At 36.6% G+C, this 21,376-nt stretch overlaps 1 protein-coding gene across 6 annotated transcripts in view; it reads left to right on the top strand.

Annotated features, from left to right (window-relative positions):
- PCCA (propionyl-CoA carboxylase subunit alpha) overlaps positions 1-21,376 on the top strand; it is a 381,582-nt gene that overhangs the window by 232,659 nt on the left and 127,547 nt on the right. For all 6 annotated transcript variants that reach the window (XM_054719911.1, XM_054719917.1, XM_054719915.1 and 3 more), the window contains one exon: positions 19,587-19,689. In XM_054719911.1, coding sequence (XP_054575886.1) covers positions 19,587-19,689 — 103 coding nt within the window. The remainder of the gene's footprint in view (positions 1-19,586; positions 19,690-21,376) is intronic.

The raw sequence follows: 21,376 nt of genomic DNA on the forward strand, positions 1-21,376 counted from the left end.
GCTCTGTCATGGGCGTGCTCCTGTAATGTTTATGCTTCCAAACCCAGTGGCCTGCAGCCCTTCCTTTGTGTTGCTTGTTTTGGCTGCTGATTTTATTTTCCCAATTTCTCTATGGGTTTCACTCTTTCATCATTTATGACTTGGAAAAAGACATTAAGAATATGTACCCACAGTATTTGGATAGCAAAAAGATAGCAGTGCATTTTAGAAAAAAATGTTAATGTGAGATACAATAGCAATTTTTCTTAGGATGACTATAACAAATTTGGCGAGCATAATTAAAATCTTACGTAAACATATGCTGACTTACAATGGAGTTATTTTTCTTTTTATCTGTTCTGTTCTTAAACACTTTTATTGACAGAAATGCATCATTAAAAGTTGTGTTAAGCAATCACTTCATGTTACTTGAAGCTAAAATTATTTTGTTGGCATTGTGGTTTGGTATAATAATTTGTGTCACTAACAGTTAATGATTGGAGGAAAAAATAGTAAGGAAAACAATTTTGCCCCTTTCAGTAATCTTTTATTTAGTTTTGCTTAAAAAAGCCTATTTTCCTGAAGGCCAAGTATTGCTCACAAGTCAGGATTTACTTTTCTAAGCTTGCTTTACTCCTCTGCTTTACTCTAGTCCACCTCTGCCATCCCAAGCTCCTCAGATACAGTGAGGGCCACTCTGCCCTTTGTAGGTGTCTCTACTTCCTCCTTCCCCATTAGTATTTATGCATCTGTTGCTTTATTTCCTTAAGTTTTGTAACTATGCAAATTGCCCTGCACCCTTTCTTATGATTCAGCAGTTAAACTTTCTAATTCCATGATTTAATCTTCCTATTAAACTGTCTGACTCATTTATCACTTCTGGGGAGAGCCAGGGCCACTTTCCTGGTGGTAGACTGTCTGGTGGCCAAATCTCTCTTCCCTAGTAGAGGGCTGTTTTGCATTGCTTTGCATGGTGTGAGAATTTGGCAGGCGTTGTGGCTCAGACTAAGACCTCTACTCCCTTTTAGATGTCAGTCCTGGGGGTTAAGCCATGCTGAGGTGAGGTGGGCAGTTTTTGTTTTCATCTATTTTAAGGTACTTGAAAGTAAATGTTGATGCAGGTATCCTATATAATAAAGAGGTAATAGGCACATTAACCCTCACACCCTCACAAGATGGCTGCCTACGACCAAGCCAGCAGGGGGGTTAGAGAGGGATGACCAAACAACTGAACAAGTAGGCTGCGTGGGGCCACCAGGCCGGCAGGGGGTTAGTGAGGGACGTGACCTTCTCTCCCCCTCCATCTCTTCCCTTTTCCCCCTCTCTCACCACCCACTCTCTTCTCTCTTTCTGCTTCCCTCCCTTCCTTTACTCTCTCCTCTTCTTTTCCCTCTCTCACTTGTGTGCCTTGCATGCACACACACAACACATACACATGAGTAGATGTGTGTATGTTAAATAAATACATTCTGTGGTTCTTTTGGCTTCTTCACCTGAAATTTCACAATGGTTGACATGGTGCAGTGGAACCAGCATTGAGATGTCAAGAGTCAGGATTTTGGTCCCAGTGCTACTATCAAGTATCAAGGTGGAACAAGCCTTTGTGCAAATGTTTCAACTTCTGACTCCGGTTTCCACTGAGAAATGGCCCTGTTTGATTGGACAATTCCTGAAATTTTTTTCAGCTCAGTTCCTATTTGAATTGCATGAGGCAGACACTTTTACTTTCTGGTTTCTACTTTAGCCTTCTATTTTTCTCTTGGTATTTGAGCAGAGGTTAAAGACTCAAGAAAAGGAACACCTTCACTATAGGCTACGGTTATGCTGATGAAAATATTTCCGCCTGAAAGGTTTAAAAATGAAGCATTCACTTTGTGGAGGATTACTCTGGGTGTATGGAGTCTGTGTGTAATCACCACTTTGAGCTCATACTTTGTAGAACATATCAAGTATCTTGACTGGCTACAGAGCCTGTCATCAGTTTAACTCTTTTAGTCACAGTAGCATAATGGGAAATTATATTCACTTGAATAGCAGTCGTTGTGTCTACATTTGTATTGCATTTTCTTTTCTCATCTGGCTTCCTGATAAAATGGAGAATCAATTTTTTAGTGACTTTTACCTGACAGATGAAATTATCTGTGTGTTGGTTTTGTGTTTTTTTTTTTCTGTTAAAAAAGTATCCTTTCCTGGTTTTAGATTTATAATTTATTTACCCATTATTAAGTTTTCAATTAGAAGAAAAAATTTAAGGTTTTGAAATATGATTTTAATCATTGAAAGATATAATTGTAAAAGAAACAAAAAAATAGCTATATGAAAACAATTCCCAAGTAAAGGCAATTATTTTTATAATTACATATTGGCTCTTTTACTTAAATGTCTCTGAATTTAAAAGGATATATCAAATTATTAACACATTTTCACCATCTGTGACACTAAAACACAACTTTTATATTATACTTGTTTCATATTTGTTCTCAAGTTAGCTACTTCATTATAACTATTAAGTTGATGTTTTAATAACGGACTGTATAATAAAAAATAGTACTTAGGACATATATTCACAAACATACATAATCATACTATGCCTCTGGAAATATCTACTTTCACTTGAGCAATAAATTCAGTAAAAGTAGCAAAAGGGGAGAAAACATCAATTTAGTTAATTTCCTTTATGCTTGCCTTACTTTTAGTATCTGTTATGATATTTTCATTTATTTAATTAGACTGTCCTGGATGATTTAGAAAGCTATGTGAGATTAAGCACAAAATAGTGAGTAAGTGGATGAAATGTCATATTTATACAGTTTTTGCCAAATATTACATTTTAAGATATATCTCTTTAATTCTACGATAAGAGCTGAATGGAAGACAAAATAGCCTCATTATTGCAGGAGAATTTCTCTGTTCCCTGCAATGACTCCAAAAGCTCTTGCACACTTCATCAGTATTATTGTAATTCTTTGGCTGCAGGATATTTGGCAGCTGTTGCACCCCACTGGCAAATCCTATTCATACTTCTTTCCCATTCACCATTGCCATTGGAGAATTGATTTCTCTCTCCTCTACTCTAACCTTTCCCAATTCATTTTGGATTGTTCAATGTGAAACATTTTAATTTCATATCATACAGCTATTCAGCTCACAATCCCTTTTTTAACCTGTCACCAGGGTAACAGCATAGCATGCTTTCTTTAGGCAATCAAGTTTTTATTTCACATGCTTAATGTTGCATTAAATGTTTGCATTTTGTTTAACCCCCTTAAATACTTTGAACTCAGGATATATTTTACAGGATAATGAAATTCTTGATTTTTGGATCAAACTAAATCAACACTATCACTACATTCCGAATAAAATGTCAAATGATTAATTTACATAATTCAAAGATTAATATTAAAATCCAAGTTAGCTGATCTGTGTAAGGAAATTTTCTGTAGACAGTGGAAGAATACTTGTATATTTGTATATGTAGCCCTGTTCCAAAAAAGGACTTACTAGTAAAGGTGGTTTTGAGAGATTTGTCAGTGAGATAAGTAAAAATTTAAAAGAGTAATGGAATTAGCAAGTGGAAAAACTTTATCTTTTAAAGACATTACTTCATTTTTTAGTATAATTCTTTTTTCTCTATTTGTGTGTATACCATAATGATTTATGTCTCTGATTAAAGATGAAGTAATGTACTGTTGTGTGATTGAGAGTCTCTTCTAGGAGATGGATTTGGGCATTGTGTTTATCTACCTTTTCCTTAAAATAAGTAAGTAAATTAAAATGATAGATTACAGAAGATGAAATGCATATATTTAGATCTTGATTCTTTTAATTGAATATATTTAAATTTCTATTTATACTTGTACATTTTCATCTTTATCCCAAATAATAGTTTCAGTGAAATTTGTTCTGTGAATAAATTTTAAGAATTTAGGATATTCTAAGAAATATAAGAAAAATGTATAAGAAAAGGAACAGCAGAGACTGGTAACCTATATTATTTGAAAGCATTGTTATTTTAGAAGATATTAGCATAGTAGTTGTTTAAATATCCTAATATACTATTATACAATCCCACATTAATGTATAGGATAAACTCAGAATTAAGCTGCCTATTTTTATAAAACCATCTTTTTATTTTACCTTTTTTTGAAACTTTTAAAAGTAGATATATGTATGTGTATATATGTGTGTGTGTGTGTGTGTGTGTGTGTGTATGTGTGTGTGTACATTGATATATATATCAATTCTCTGATCCTTGATTTAGTGTTCTTTGTAATTTCTGGTTTTCTGCAGTGTGTTGGACTAATTCTTATTTTGAGTGCTCATATGAAACTAATAGTCCTGGATCTAGATAGCATTGGTCTACAGGACTAATGTTCTTAACCATGTATTTTACAAAGGTCACTTTCTTTCAGTAGAGTAAATTCCTGAATATACAGTTTAATGATAGCTTTTTTTACCTACAGAGTTAGTTATTAGATCACTCCAAAAATAACAAATAGCACTCCATATTATAAGATGCTTGGGCTTAGAATAATGGCAAAACAGTTCCTGTCCTTTAGGAGGCTTAGGGTAGAATGGTGTAAGAAGATATTACAAAGATAATTATCAACTCTGAAGATTAGGCAAAGTTAGAGGAAACGGCAAAGTTGTTGTCCTGGTGAGGGAAAGGAATATCATTTGCAGGTTTGTCACATTATTAAAATGTCCAGTTTTTTATAAAAAGTTACAAGACATGCAAAGAAATATTAAATGTATGGTCCGTTCAAAAGATAAAAAGTAAATAGAAACTGTCCAGGAGGAGCCCCAAATGTTTTGCACAGTATTCAGTGACATTGACCTCTTAAAAACATGTGCAAAGGGCTAAAGGAAACCAGATATGAAGAATTAAAGGACAGCATGGTAATCATGTATTGTAAAATAGAAAATAGCAATAAAAAGGTAGAAATGACTGAAAAAAGCAAATAGGAATTCCAGAGATGAAAATACAGTGCCTATAATGAAAAGTATACTACAGGGACTCATCAGCAGATTTGAGCTGGCAGCAAAAATAATCAGCAAATTTGAAGGTATGTCAGTTGATTTATTCAGTATGGGGAACAGAAGGAAAAATGTACAGAGCCTCAGAGACCTGTGGGATACAATCAATGCATCAACATATATATGCTGTGAGTCCCAGAAGGAGACTAGAAGATAAAGGAACAGAAAGAATATTTAAAGAAATCATGGCTGAAAATTCCAAATTTATGAAAAACATTCATTTGCACAGTGGAGAAGCTTGGAAAACTCCAAGTAGGATAAGTCCAAAGAGATCCACACCTACATACATCAGAGTTAAACTGTCAAAAACAAGAATCTTAAAAGCAAGAGAAAAATAGCTTATCATGTAAAAGGGATCCTCAATAAGATTTTCACATATTATCAGATTGCATAGAATCCAGAAGAGAATAGGTTGCATATATAAAGTACTGGGGGCAGAGGTTGGGGGGAGGGAATGTCAATCAAAAATTCTATATCCAGCAAAAATATCTCTTCAAAATGAAGTAGACATTAAGAAATACCCAGGTAAATAAAACCTGAGTAAATTTGTTGCTAGCCGTTCTACCCCTCAAGAAATATGAAAGGGCCCTGCCTCACTTTGTTGGAGTGTTGCCATGTACACCAAAATTTGGCTGGTTTGATTCCAGTTCAGGGCACATACCCAGGTTTCTGGTTTGATTCCTTGTCAGGGTGTGTGCAGGAGGCAACCAATGGATGTTTCTTCTCTTATTGATGTTTCTCTCTCTCCCCCGTCTTCTCTCGAAAATCAATTAAAAAAGATATGAAAGAAAGTACTTCAGAATGAAATGAAAAGACATTAAACAGAAGCAAATACACATGGGTAATAAAGAGCACTAGTAAAGATTACTACGTTAGTAAATATAAAATATAGTATAAATGTATTTTTGTTTTGTAACATCTTTTTTCTGATATAATTTAAATACAATAATTCAATAATTATAAATCTAAAGCATATAATATACACAGATATTCTTTGTCTGACAATACAAAGATAAAGGCAGAAAAAATGGAGCTATACTGAAGCAAATTCTTTGTATGCTATTGCAATAAATTAGCATTAATCCAAACTAGAGTGTTTAAAGATAAGGTGCTAATTGTAATCCTCAGGTTAACCACTAAGAAGGTTACTTTACAAAATAGTAAATGAAACATTAAGTGAATTAAAATGATACACTAGAAAATGTCTATTTAAGAAAAGAAGGCATTAATAGAGGGAGTTGAAGAACAAAAAAGATAATGACATATAGAAAGAAAAATAAAAATGGCAAATGTAAATCCAACCTGGAGAGTAATTATATTAGTATATATGGATAAAGCACACTAATCAAGGACAGATATTGGCAGAATGGGTAAAAAACAAGAACAAAGTATATGCTTTCTCCAGTAGATACAGGTTAAATTTAAAGACACTATAGGTTTAAAGTAAAATTATAGAAACACCAGACAAATATATTTATACTAATATTACTAATACTACTGTCAGACAAAATTTTAAGACAAAATTGTTACAAGAGACAAATAGGTATATTTAATAATGATAAAAGAGTCAATCCATCAGAAAGCTGTAACAGTTATGAGCATACAGTAAATCCTCAATGTCTTGGTAGATTCTTGGAAACTGACTTCAAGAGAAATGACATAACAAAACCAGTTTTTCTTAGACTGATATAAACAAGAGTTAAGTTCCTATGACATATTTCTGGTCACAGAAACATCAGCAAATTTCTAAGTAAATACCCAATATACTTTTAATATTAAACTTTGAAATAAATGTGAGGTATACATATATTTTGGAAAGATTAAGAAACAAGATAATTATTTTCCAACTGGCTTAATCCAGTTCAGGGTTGTGGGTGGTGAGTCTGTTTGGGCAGCTCAGTTTTCGAGATGGTAATCAACCATGAACAGAATCCCATCCTTTACAGGGTGCGCTCATATACACTCACACTCACTCTGATTGGGACAGTTTAGACACACCAATTCACTTCATGTGCACATCTTTGGGATGTGGGAGGAAACCGGAATCCTCTGAGAAAGCTCACACAGACATGGGGAAAACGTTCAGACTCACACAGACAGTGGCCCCAGCTGGGAATCATTTATTTTCATCAACATTATAACAAAATGACCTGAAATGCAATATTACTCAAGAACCTGCTGTATATGTATCCAATTACAGTTTTCAAATATATGATCCAAAACTGAAATCTCAAAAAGTAGAAATTGACACTTTGATAATAGATGAAGATTTTATTTTATTTTTAAAATTAAATCATTACACTGAGTGGCCAGATTATTATGATCTCTGAATGCATAATAATCTGGCCACTTAGTGTATATCCTATATAATAAAAGGCTAATATGCAAATTGTCCCTTCTACCAGGAGTTCAACCAGCAGGCAGGCCGGCCAATCGCCCATGTCCCCTCCCCCTGGCCAGGCTGGCCTGACCCCACCCATGCATAAATTCATGCACTGGGCCTCTAATCTACACTAATAAAAGAGAAATATCTAAACTGACTGAACCTCCACAACACCAGCCAGCCAATCAGGAGTGAGTATGCAAATTAACCCAACAAAGATGGGTTAATTTGCATATGCAGGTGCAGAGCGGCTGGGCAAGGTGGAACGCCTGCTATGAGGGGGAGGGCGGGGGGTGGAGGTAGCTACAGGAGCGGTGCTCTGCCGGGAGCAAGGACTTGCAGGGTCCTGGACAGTTGGCAGCAAGGATTTGCAGGCTCCTGGGCGGCTGGGAGCGAAGCCAGGGGCAGGAAGGCCTATTCTTGCACGAATCTTCATGCAATAGGCCTCTAGTGTGTGTGTGTGTGTGTGTGTGTGTGTGTGTGTGTGTGTGTGTGTGTGTGTATATATATATATATATACTGAGTGGCCAGATTATTATACGTTCAGAGATCATAATAATCTGGCCACTCAGTGTATTGTTGAAAGTATTATATATGTCCCACCCCCCACTGATGTCTTTTAGCCTGCCCCCCCCCCACCTCTGTAAGCCTGCACTACCCTATTGTCTGTGCCCATGAGTTATGCAATATGTATACAAGTTCTTGGTTGCTCTCTTCCCACTCACCTACCCATCCACCCCCGCCTTCCCTCTGAGATTCCACAGTCTGTTCCACATGTCTATGTTTCTGGATATATTTTGTTCATTAGTTTATTTTGTTCATTAGATTCCACATATGAGTGCGATCATGTTATACTTGTCTTTCTCTAACTGGCTTATTTTACTTAGCATAATACTCTCTAGGTCCCTCCATGCCATCTCAAAAAGTAAGAGTTCCTTCTTTTTTACTGCTGCATAGTATTCCATGATGTAAATGTACCACAGCATTTTTATCCACTCATCTTACTGATGGGCACAATCAGCTATTGTAAATTGTGCTGCTATGAACATAGGGGTGCATACATTCTTTCTGATTGCTGTTTCAGGTTTCTTAGGATATATTCCTAGAAGTAGAATCACTGGGTCAAATGGCAGTTCCATTTTTAATTTTTTGAAGAAACTCCATACTATTAAAATCAAAATCTCATACATCTCTTGTAGCAGTATGTTTGTCAATACATCTCGTAAGGCAAGGGAAACTAAGGAGAAAATAAACAAAGGGACTATGTCAAAATAAGAAGCTTCTGCACATATTTTCAATGAGGGGGAGGGAGAAAAGGTAATACCGGTAATACTTTCAACAATAAAGATAAATTAAAAGATAATATCAGGAATGTGAAAAGGCAACCTACAAAAAAGGAGAAAATACTTGCAAATCATATATTTGATAGATTTTTTCTGTAGAATATATAAAGAACTCATAAGTCAATAATAAAGACACCCAATTAAAAAATGGGCAAAATACATGAGTAGAAAAGTTTCCAAATAAGATATACAAATAGCCAACAAGTCCATGAAAAGATGCTCAACATCACTAGTCATTAGGAAAATGAAAATCAAAACCACGGTGAGATACCACTTCACACCTACCAGGATGGCCATAATAAAAAAGATAGAAAATAACAGTGTTGGTGAGAATATACAGAAATTGGAGTCTTCATACATTCCTGGAGGGATTTTTATGACTAAAATACTGCAAACCTGTAAGTAATTTGACAATTCCTCAAAATTTAAGACATTACAACGTGACCCAGCTATTCCACTCCTAGGTATATACCTAAAGGAAGTGAAGTCATATGTCCACAAAAAAGTTGCATACAAATATTCTGAGTGGCATTTTTCACAATAAGCCAAAAGTGGTAACAGCACTAAGGTCTATGAAATGCCCAATGGATAGGTATAATATTAAATAAAACTTGGTATCTTTATAGAATGGAATATTATTCATTAATTAAAAAATAAATGTAGCCATAGCCAGTTTGGCTCAATGGATAGAGCATCGACCCTTAGAAGGCCCTCGGGTTCGATTCTGGTCAAGGGCACATACCTCAGTTGCAGGCTTAACCCCTGGCCCTGGTCCGGGTGTGTGTGGGAGGCAACCAATCCGAATGTGTCTCTCTCACATCGATGTTTCTCTCTGTCTCTCCCCCCTCCCTTCCACTCTCTGAAATCATTGGAAAAATATCCTGTGGTGAGGATTAATAATAAATAAGTATTGATTCTTTATAGAAAATGGATAAAATTTGAAAACATTATGCTAAGTGAAGTAGGCAGTCACAATAGACCAGAAATTTTATGATTCAATTTATATGAAATGGCTAGAAATAAGCAATTCTATAGAAATAGAAAGCGCATTAGTGGTTGTGCAGAGCTATAGAAATTGGAGGGGGAATGTGGAGTGATGCTAATTGGTCCAAAGTTTCCTTTTTTAGGATTTTGAATATATTTTTGAAATGCTTGCAGTGATAGGTACAAAATTCTGTGAATATACTAAAACCCATTGAATTGTACCCTGGGTTAAATTTATGATATATGAATTTTATGTCAATGGGCTGTTTACAATTTTTTAAAGTTCTTATATGTTGTATATCTTCTCCAGAGTATATAATTGGAGAAGGGTTAGTTGGGAATAAACTAAACTGCCAGTTTTACAGAAACTGGGACTTCTCTGTGCTATTTTAGCATTACATTATATTCAAAGGCAGAGAAGAAAAGAGGGAAGAATACTGGTTCACACATGTGTACCCCTTCTACCTGCCAGAAGCTCTTTACATCTCTACTTGCAAGGGTTATTTATGTCACTAAAATTGGAACAGTCATATAAATATAGTTTATAATTATGAGAAGAAATATTCTTAAATAAGACTCTATCATGCTAGAAGACATAATGATGTCTTATTTTATTTTATTTTTAAATATATTTTATTGATTTTTTACAGAGAGGAAGGGAGAGGAATAGAGAGTTAGAAACATCAATGAGAGAGAAACATCGATCAGCTGCCTCCTGCACACCCCCTCTGGGGATGTGCCTGAAACCAAGGTACATGCCTTTGACCGGAATCGAACCTGGGACCCTTCAGTCCGCAGGACGATGCTCTATCCACTGAGCCAAACCGGTTAGGGCTAATTTTAATTTCTAAAATTTGGACTTTAGTTATACCAGTAAGGAAACAAATATTATCAATAATGGTAAATGAAAGAAGCCAGTCTGGAAAGGGTACATTTTGTATGATTCTAGCTGTGACATTCTTGAAAAGGCAAAACTATGGAAACAGTAAAGATCAGTGTTTGCAGTGGATTTGGGGGTGGGGGGAGGGAGATCAAGTTGAGTAGGTGGAGCATGGGATTTTTTTAGGGCAGTGAACTTATTCTATATGTTATCTTAATGGTGGATACATGTCATTATACATTTGTTCAAACTTGTAGAATGTACAGCACAGAGTGAACCCTATATAAACTGTGGACTTCAGTTAATTTTATATATATATATATATATATATATATATATATATATATCTCCTATCTAATAAAAGAGTAATATGCAAATTGACCATCACTCCAACACACAAGATGGCTGCCTCCATGTGGTCAAAGATGGCTGCCCCCATGTGGACACAAGATGGCTGCCATAAGATGGCCAGCAGGGGAGGGCAGTTGGGAGGGACCAGGCCTGCAAGGGAGGGTAGTTGTGGGCGATCAGGCCAGCAGGGGAGGGCAGTTGGGGGGGACCCAGGCCTGCCAGGGAGAGCAGTTGGTGGGGACCAGGTCTGCAGGGGAGGGCAGTTAGGGGCAAACAGGCTGGCAGGGGAGCAGTTAGGCATGAATCAGGCTGGCAGGGAAGTGGTTAGGGAGTGATCAGGCTGGCAGGCAGAAGTGGTTAGGGGCAATCAGGAAGGCAGGCAGGCGAGCATTTGGGAGCCAGCAGTCCTGATTGTGAGAGGGATGTCCGACTGCCCGTTTAGGCCTAAACGGGCAGTCGGACATCCCTTGAGGGTTCCCAGATTGGAGAGGGTGCATGCTGGGCTGAGGGACACCGCCCCCCATCCACGAATTTCGTGCACTGGGCCTCTAGTGTGTGTGTGTGTGTGTGTGTGTGTGTGTGTGTGTGTGTGTGTATGTATGTATGTGTGTATATATATATATATATATATATATATATATATATATATATGCTGTCTGTACTTACTGCTCTATTTTTCTCAAAACCTAAAACTTCTCTAAAAAATTGAGTCCATTAATTTAAAAAACAACAACTGCTGAAGGTAAGACATTTTAAAGAAAATTAATAGTAAGACATTTAAAAGAAAATAAGCCACAGAATAAATAATTCTGACAAAGGCTTTCTATCCAAAATAAATAACTCACCCAAATCAATAATAATAAGGCCAACATCCTAATGAAAAATGGGCAAAAACTTGAAAAAAATTGGACGATAAACACTAATGTTGAGGTGCTTAACATTATTAGTCATAAAGAAAATGCACAATAAACTATGAGATATGGTTTCTCAGCCACTAGTCTGGCTAGAAGTAGAAAGATTAACACCAAATGGTGGCAAGGATATGGAGCAAATTCCATTGCTAGTGTAAGTACAGATTTTTTTAGTGTTTTCTTTCTCTCTATATATTTTTTACCCACGAGAAAACATATGTCCTCAAAAAAGACTTGTACAAAGAAAGTTCATAAGAGCCCATAACTGGAAACAACCTAAATTTCTTCAACAGAAGGATGAACTGATGTGTTTGTTCAATAGAGCACCACTCAGCAATAAAAACAGAATGGACTATTCAATATGAATGAGCCTCAAAAACATTATAATGGGCCCAGCCAGTGTTGTTCAGTGGTTGAGCATTGACCTATAAACCAGGAGGTCACGGTTCGATTCCCAGTCAGGGCACATGCCCGGCTTATGGGCTTGGTCCCCAGCATGGGACGTGCAGGAGGGAGCTGATCAGTGATTCTCATCATTGATGTTTCTATCACTCTCTCCCTCTCCCTTCCTCTCTGAAATAAATAAAAATATATTTATAAAAAATAAACAAAAAAACATTATATTGGGCAAAAAACCACACAAACCAAAATACCACTCATAAGAGTCACATAATTTTAGAGCCTGTTTATATGAAGCTTTAGTCTAATTCAGCAATTTTTAACCTTTTTTCATCTATTGGTACATGTAAACTAATTACTAAAATTTTGTGGCACACCAAAAAATATATTTTTTGCCAATCTGACAAAAAATATATATAATTTTGATTCATTCACACCGGACAGCTATTGTTGTATTGGCTATTGTCATTTTTTTATTTGACAACCTAAGGGTAAAGAGGTCAGTGCCCCTGACTAATAGTCAGTTATTACACATTTTAAAATTAATTGCAGTACACCATATATTGCTGCATACTGGTTGAAAATTGCTGGTCTAATTGATAGTTGAACTGTTTGGGGGAGGGGGCATTTCCACTGGAAAGGTAAGTGGTAGAACTTAAGATTTTGTGGATTTCACTGTGTGTAAATTGTATATTAATATTAAAAAAAACAGGGTTGTTGAAATAATAAAGTATTTCAGATATTGCACCAAATTATAACAATGGTAACTCTTTTTTAGCATTTTTGTGTTAAGCACTAGTCTAAACATTATATTCCTTTTATCTCATTTAATCAACATGTCAGGTATTTTTATTATCTTTGTCTAACTGATAAGGAAACTGAGACACAGGGAGGATAGTCACATAGCTTTTGAGGTCAGTGATCAGTCAGACACTAAGAACTGCAGGGTGATAGCTATACAGCCTTGCATTTCCTGACCGGTTGTGTCCAAAGTTTAAACTGAGAACCTTGGTGGAAGAAGGGGATAGGGTGTGCATAATAGGAACATATATATAATTATGAGAAGATTATTATTCATTTCTAGATTCAGTTATTTGTGTAGTAATTTGTAATGCTAATGACACCAAATGTGGGTGTGTTCCCTATTTCTAGACACTATTTTGAGACATACGCTGTTCTACAAGGACGTATGTATTTGAATGTACACATTTTAAATTGTGTGCAGGCAGAATTCCATTCCTCCACTGTCACAATTTCTAGCTTTGAAGAGGTTCTCTGGAAATGCTGCTTTTATCTTTCTTCAGCAATGATAAACTTTAATGTTGGAGTGTTGTAAGTTCTCACATAATAAGGCTTAGATTTTTGTTTGGTTTGGCAGTAGACTTCTGTTTAAAATTCCTTTAATCTGCTCATTCTGTGCTTTTTATATTCATTTTGATAGCTGATGGCTCTGTGAAAAATTGTGTATGAATTTATTGCATTAATAAAACTTGTATTTGTGACTCTTTCGCCATCCCAACTTGCTTAAAAGTGGGTTTTTCAGTGAATTGCTGAATTTTTGTCTTCTTTAGATTTTTTTTTTTCCTGGAGGAAATAAGAAACAATTCATATGCTAGATCTAAAGTTTCATTAAAATTGCTTATGCCCTGTCTCAGGCATTTAAAGTGGGCCATCTGTCTAAACATCTCTCTCTTTTTTTTTCTGATCATTTCCTCGACTTATTCATGAGCCATGGGAGGGCTCCTTTGTAGTCTCCATGGAGCTGGTTCTGTCTACCCCCACTGAATACATCTATGTGCTTGCATAACATAGCTTTTCACCGTGCTGGAAATTCTCTGAACTTCGTTCAGATGAATGGCCCACTTTTCTGAAGGCCTTTTTCTTCCTGCAAAGATTTGTATGCAGAAGCTGACCTCTGTGGCTATGGAATGCAGCATATTATTCTTGATCATTTTACAGACCACCCACTGTGAAAGTTATGATGAAGGATTGCTTAATGATTCTTTGACCACTAACATTGTTTTAACTCAGTATTTCACTCCTAAATAGGTAATAGCACAGTTGAAACCAGCTTTTCTGAGTGTCTGATAATATGGTTTTGAGATGCTTATAATCCCAGCTAACTAAAGATCCTGATAGTTATGTTTACATAAAATCTGCTTTAAAAAAATGACATGTTAAAACAGTGTATTTGCATTAGTACTTTTTTGATTAAAATATTTCAATAAGCTAAATGTATTAGCATTAGCATTTGTGACAATCAACTGACAGTTTTTGTCATAAAATGTAGAAAAATTTAGTTTTATTGAGCATATTCTTTCTGGCTGGTTGATGATAATCAAAGTAGACAGGTCTGGGTGAGAGCTATTATTTGATTTGCTTTGTGAGCAGCTGTTTATGTGAATTCCTTTTCCCTTTTTTTGGGAGGGAGGAGGTTGTGTTTTGAAGTAGTAGTAGCTTAAATTATATCAGCTTTGCAAGTAACTAATAAGTTGTACAGATGAAATTTTTGATCAGGTGGTAGCTGCTCTCCCTTAGATACTTCAGGAAAGGAGGCTAGTTTCTGTGTGTTATTGCCATGAAGAGCTGCATGAAGCTCCATGAGTTTTGCTCCTTCTTTTCAGAGTCTTTTATAAAAATCATCTCTGAGACTAGTTTGGATTTATTAGATAAATGTAATTCTTTTTTAAAATTTGAAATATAACTTTACATAATAATTACCATTATAAACAGTAGAATTGCTATCAATTGTTGTTAATGTAGTTTCAATAATTTTGCAGAAATAGAGCATATGTACTTTTAGGTTGGTATGTGTTATTATTTTTATTTATAGTGTATTAAAGTTTATTGGTATTTATATTGGACATGACATACATGCCCAAACCCATCCATTCTATTTACAAACAAAAGTACTTTGAAACGAATGTAAAGCCAGAAGGACTCAGCAAATTTTGTTTGTGGAAGATCAAATTCATAAAGAGATTCCACATTGATGATCTTTTCTTGGTAGCTCAAGATTTTGCGTTCACAGTGGAACCTCTTTCCTATATCTTACTAACATGTCACCTTGAAAGAAATTTTTAGAAAAGTGCCACTTCAGGGCTTTTGTGCTGAGAAGAAACAACAGTTTTCCTCTATTACCACCCTCCCGCTCCCAACTTTGCTCTGATCCATATTTTACAATTGTGGAAATTTGGGTTCAAAAGGATTGACTGAGTTCCTGGGGCCATTTCTAGGAAGAGAATGGGCTGAGATGAGACCTCAGCATTTTAACTCAAGAGCCCGTGCTGCAAGTTCCCTCTTGGGGAGGTTATAACATATACGAAACAGATGTGGATCAAAATAAAAGAATGGAAAAATAAATAGTAGTTAGGTTCCGAAGAGAGGCAACTCCATCTCCCCACCAGCTGTAAGATCACTTTCTGTGGGAAAATGCTTTTTGGGTTCCAACAGGATGTCAAGATCAACAACTTCCTTACTCCTCTGGAAACAGAGGCTTGTTGCATCATAACTAAAGTGTCTCCACATTTACTTGAAAGAATTACCTCCATTGGGCCACTAAATTATGAAAATATCAAGCATATAATATAGGTTAAGTACAAGGGAGATCACTGAAGTGTATACTATAATTAGGGAACAGTTTATGAGAGAAATTCTTTTAGACAGTCTGTTTGAGAAGCAGAGAGAGGAATTCAGTTTCCTTAAAGGGATTTCAGTTATGAGGTAAAATAAGAGAATAGGCCTAGAGTTGGGACTAATGATAACAATAAAAGTTAACATTTACACACATTATTTAATCCTCAATACATCATTTTGATGCAGATAATATGATTATCCTTATTTTATACACCAGAGGCCCAGTGCATGAAATTGGTGCATGGGGGGAGGGGAGGGTGTCCCTCAGCCCAGCCTGCACCTTCTCCAATCTGGGACCCCTCTCATAATCCAGGACTGCTGGCTCCCAACCGCTCACCTGCCTGCCTGCCTGATTGCCCCTAACTGCTTCTGCCTGCCAGCCTGATCACCCCCTAAACACTCCCCTGCCACCCTGATCGATGCCTAACTGCTCTCCTGCCGGCCCGATTGCCCCTAACTGCCCTCCCCTGCTGACCTGGTTGCCCCCAACTGCCCTCCCCTGCTGGCCCAGTCAACCCTAACTGCCCTTCCCTGCTGGCCTGGTCTTCCCCAATTGCCCTCCCCTGACAGCCTGATTGCCCCTAACTGCCCTCCCCTGCCTGCCTGGTCACCTCTAACTGCCCTCCCCTGTTGGCCTGGTCACCCCAACTGCCCTCCCCTACTGGCCTGATCCCCCCCAACTGCCCTCCCCTGCTGGCCTGATCCCCCCCCAACTGCCCTCCCCTGCAGGCCTGGTTCCCCCCCAACTGTCCTCCCCTGCAGGCCTGGTCACCCCCAACTACCCACCCCTGCTGGCCCAGTCACCCCTAACTGCCCTCCCCAGCTGGCCTGATCACCCACAACTGCTCTCCCCTGCTGGCTATCTTGTGGCAGCCATCTTGTGTCCACATGGGGGCGGCCATCTTGTGTTGGAACGATGGTCGATTTGCATATTACCTCTTTATTATATAGGATAAGGAAACTGAGACTTGAATAGTTTGCTCTAGGTCAAACTAATAAATGGCAAGCTGGAAGTCACCAGAGTGAGTTTTTAACCTCTGTGCTTATTTCTCTTGCTCCTCTTAACTTGGCTTGGTTTGGTTTGGTTTGTGAAGCAGTTTAAGCACTTGGCTCAATCAAATCAGAGAGTAATCAGAAATAGGTACAAAGAGTGGGGTCTTATTTTAAGGAACTTGAATGGTAGTAAGTTAAGATTTAACCTGAGCTGAAGTAGAAAGTCTTGGAACAATTTGGAGTAGGAGAGTAACCTAATTATCAGGACTGCAAAGATTTCAGAAAGCCACATTGCCCTGTTCTGTAATACCCCTGAGAGGTCAGGGTGATAACCCCAGTTGAAGGTGAACTAAGAGAAGTCTAGTGAGGTCATCTACGCAGTCCAAATGCAGCCAGGTTGTAATCTGGGAGCTCAAGGTGAGATCAGACAATAAATGGTCCGGGCTGCCTGTCACTAGTTGAGTCAGTTAAGCAGAGATAGGGTTGACTCATGTATGAACATTTATTCCAATAATGCCAGAAGTATGGGAGAACATTAGGTCATCCATGAAAGTCTGCTTTTCATCCCCTCTCTCCCCTTTAAGCCAACTGCTTATATTGGGTAGAAGGACAAAGATTATATCTGGAAGGAAATAGGCAAAAGGAGTAACAATGGGTATGCAAAAGGAATAAAATTGGGTAAAATGGCTACAGATTATAGGCAATGAGGGCTGAGGGATTGCTAAAGGCAGGCAACGCCCATTGTTTCAGCAACAAGTTTGTTAATCTTTTCATGATGATAGGCAATTCTCAGATAAGGAGAATGGACTGTATTTCCAGGTTAATACCCAGGTCCCTGGATGTACAATTCCCAGCCAGGTTAGAATGTGCTTTCTTTAATCAGAACAAAACAATCACAGTTAACAGAGCATGATTAATATTTCTTATAACTAGTCTCCACTGTTCTGTTTCTCCCTCCTGCCCCTAACAAAGGTTCACTCTTCTTCAGTAGTTCATGCTGTGTCCCTTGAGTGACAGGGCTTATCCTGTGCATGCTTTGGGATATATAAAAATAAGGCATGATCTTGGTCTTTGAGAAGCTCACAGGCCTATAGGGGAAACAGACATAAACAAAAAAATGCCCCTTGGAATAGAGTGGAATTGGAGCACAGAAGGACTGTCCTCCCTTTCCTTCTCTCTGGGCCATGCCTTCTTTTCTCTCTCCCCTCCTTCTCTCCCTCTTGCATGCTCCCCTGTTGTTCTTTCCAGTTCTCAAGTGTGATGCTCTGTTCTGAAACAGTCTTCTTCAAAGTGCCAAAAAGACTCTTCCAGGCCTTCATATGCATTATTACTGGTTTTTCTGATGCATATTTCACTTTAATTTTCACTCTTATAGTATTGAAAACATTTTTTCATCTTTAGGAAATAAGTAGTGGGTCAAATACAAATATTTACCTTAGTGATTAATTATTCTCCATTAAACATATGTCTAGAAATGATTTGATTATATTCAAAGTTTTTGTGACTATAACTTTTTAAAAAAATCAAATACACAGAAAATACTTTTGAAATTGGTTGGTATGGGGGGTTAAATTAAAATATAGCTTGCAACATGTTTTCAGAACTAGGATTTAAGCCAGAGTCTGGATACTACATATTTAGTATTTAGTACATATTACTTCACAACTACAAATAATGTAAACATACAATATTTAAATTAGTTTAACTCAGAAATCATTAAAATGTTGTAAATTTAAAAAAATGTGTGGGCCCTGGTTGTTTTGCTCAGTGGTTAGAGTGGAGACCCATGCATTGAACCTGGGTTTCAGGTTTGATCTCTGGCCCTGGTCTAGGCTCATGCGGGAGGCAACCAGTTGATGTGTCTCTCTCACATTGCTGTTTCTCTCTCTCTCCTCCTCCCTTCCACTCTCTCTAAAAATATCCTCTGGTGAGGATTAACAAAAAATAAAATAAATGTGCCAAATATTTGTATTCTAAAAATGTTTTTATTTCCGGCTGCTTCATTCAATTTTTCTGGACCATGTAACATTGATCATGCACAAGAAAAAAATCTCTGTGTTAAGACAAGCATTAGTGATGTTGTATTCTTATCAAAACAAATAAATGAAAAAACAAACAAACACAAAAGGAAGGTTTTGGAGGTGATGGGAATGTTTATTACCTTGATTGTGGTGATGGTAACATGAGCGAATAAATATGTCCCAACTCACCAAAGTGTATATGCTAATTATGTACAGTTTTGTTTTGTTTTGTTTTTGCAAACTCAGTAAAAAAAAAAAAAGAAAGGTCTAGCATTGTAGTATTTTAAAAACAGTCTTGGACAGTAACCAGATATTGAAAAGAAATGAATATTGTTTAAGGAAGGTTAATCTTTGAAGGACTGTCACAAATAAAGCCACTGAAATTCATAGACTAGATGAGGGTACTTCAAATAGATGATGGAACCACAATTATCCCAGAATGACTGCTGTTGTCCTTGGAGTGTCTGTGTATGAGGTTTTTTTTTTTTTAGTGTTTGTTTGTTTTTTAATCTCTCTAGTTTTTTTCAAGAATAGAACCTTTAAAATAAAATGTTCTGAAATACGGTCTTTGGGAATTTTACTCTGTACACTTAATCTCAAAAGAAAATCAGTTTACTGAGAAATAAAAATATGAAATTATTAAGTGTTTTTCTTTTCTTTCTACTTCAGAGTGCCTATTGTTAAACCACAAGTGGCTAACTGGGAGCTTTCAGTAAAACTGAATGATGAAGTTCATACTGTTGTAGCATCAAACAATGGGAAAATGTTCTCGGTAAGTTTCTTTTTTGGGGGTGGTATAATTTTGAAATTATCTATGAATATTTGAAACAATTTTTAACTTCTGCAGTGACTTACATCTTTTGAATCTATAACATAGCTTTGTATTTGTTTCATCTTCTTTAGGAAGCTGAATGTAAATGGAAATTTTTTTTCTCTGATGGTAATTAGGAAATAACATTCCTAGATTTAGTCGCATTCTAAACCCACCTCTTGACACCTGATTCATTTTTTCTTTTGTTATTGAGATACTTTTGGCTTTGCAATAGAGAAGAGTATCTTTAATTATAATTCCAAATGTATGATAGCTGTGGTAGGTCACCATTCTTTTAAAATAATAATCTGAAGCCTCATATAACATTTTCTTGAGATTTCATGTTGTGAGACATTCTTGAGGCTAAATTTACCTTATGATGACATTCCTTTTGTTTTGAAGAACTTAAAACCCTAGGATGATATCCATGACAAAACTGCTTTAGTTTAATTCTTGTCTGTACTGAATAATGTTACAATAAGATTTAGTGTTTGTACTGTGGTATAAGTAATATGCTTAAATTCTGTTTTTGAGATTGCCAGAAAAAAACCCATGAAGTTTCTATTTTCGCTTGTGTCCTTTTTTAGTTTCAACATGAACCCAGAAACTACTATATAGTTAGCACAATAAATACTATATTAATTTACATTCCTTTTCTCATGGCTAAGCTGCATTGAAATGTCATTTTGTTTTTGGGGAAAATGACTTTTTGTCAAAAGATTTAAACAGGATATGAAAATCATAATAATACAATTTCACTGAAATAAGACCTGCTGAGGTTTTAGGTGCACGGCAGTTTCTTGATCCCAGCTAAAAAATGCCGGAAGTCAAGAATTAATGAGAATTCATTTATTCAACAAGTACTTAGGCCAGACTGTACCGGCTGTGTGCTAGATAAGTGCTAAGCTGCTACACTGGAGAAGCTGACGTCCTTATGTGGTGGCATCACAAGTAAATGAGGTTACTTCGTGAATTAAGGGCAGTCTCCTTGGTTTTGTTTAAACTCTGTGACTCATTCTGTATGCTAAAACTACTAAAGCATTTGTTACTAAAAGATGTTTCACTCAACTCTCTGAAAATGAAAGCTGTGATGGAAGTAAACAGTTGTCTTATGATATATTTTGTGAGGAACTTATGTGATTCTTTACATTCCTTCTTTCCATGTGATTGTTTTAAAGAATAGTTTTGTAAGTGGACAGATAACCATACATCAGGTTGAGTGGCAAATTATGTTGTGTAGTAGAGACTACTAATATTATTATGTAGCATTTTCCTTCGGGAAGGTTAACTTTTCAAAAAGGTAGACTTTAGCATAATTTGTGAGTCACCACTGTAGTGGTAACCACTGTAGTGGTAATCTGATATCCTAACACTGTATTTTTCTAAGCCGTGCCTTGGCTTAATAAGAAAACTGCTCTGGTTACTTCTTTGAACTGTTATTTCTCTGTGCTTGTTTAGATTCCATGTTGGAAAACTAGAGGCCATTGGCCTGACAGTTCAAGTGGTGTCTTTGAATTGTTATCTCCTGTTTCATTTTTTAGCTCATGAAGAAAGTAGGGCTGTTTTAAAAACATCAAAATTAATGCATGAAAAATTTCCCCGGAAAATATCCACCTTGTTATATATTATCAAAATCTACTTCCCATAT

This window comes from Eptesicus fuscus, chromosome 8 (assembly GCF_027574615.1).
Source record: "Eptesicus fuscus isolate TK198812 chromosome 8, DD_ASM_mEF_20220401, whole genome shotgun sequence".
Taxonomy (NCBI): Eukaryota; Metazoa; Chordata; class Mammalia; order Chiroptera; family Vespertilionidae; genus Eptesicus; species Eptesicus fuscus.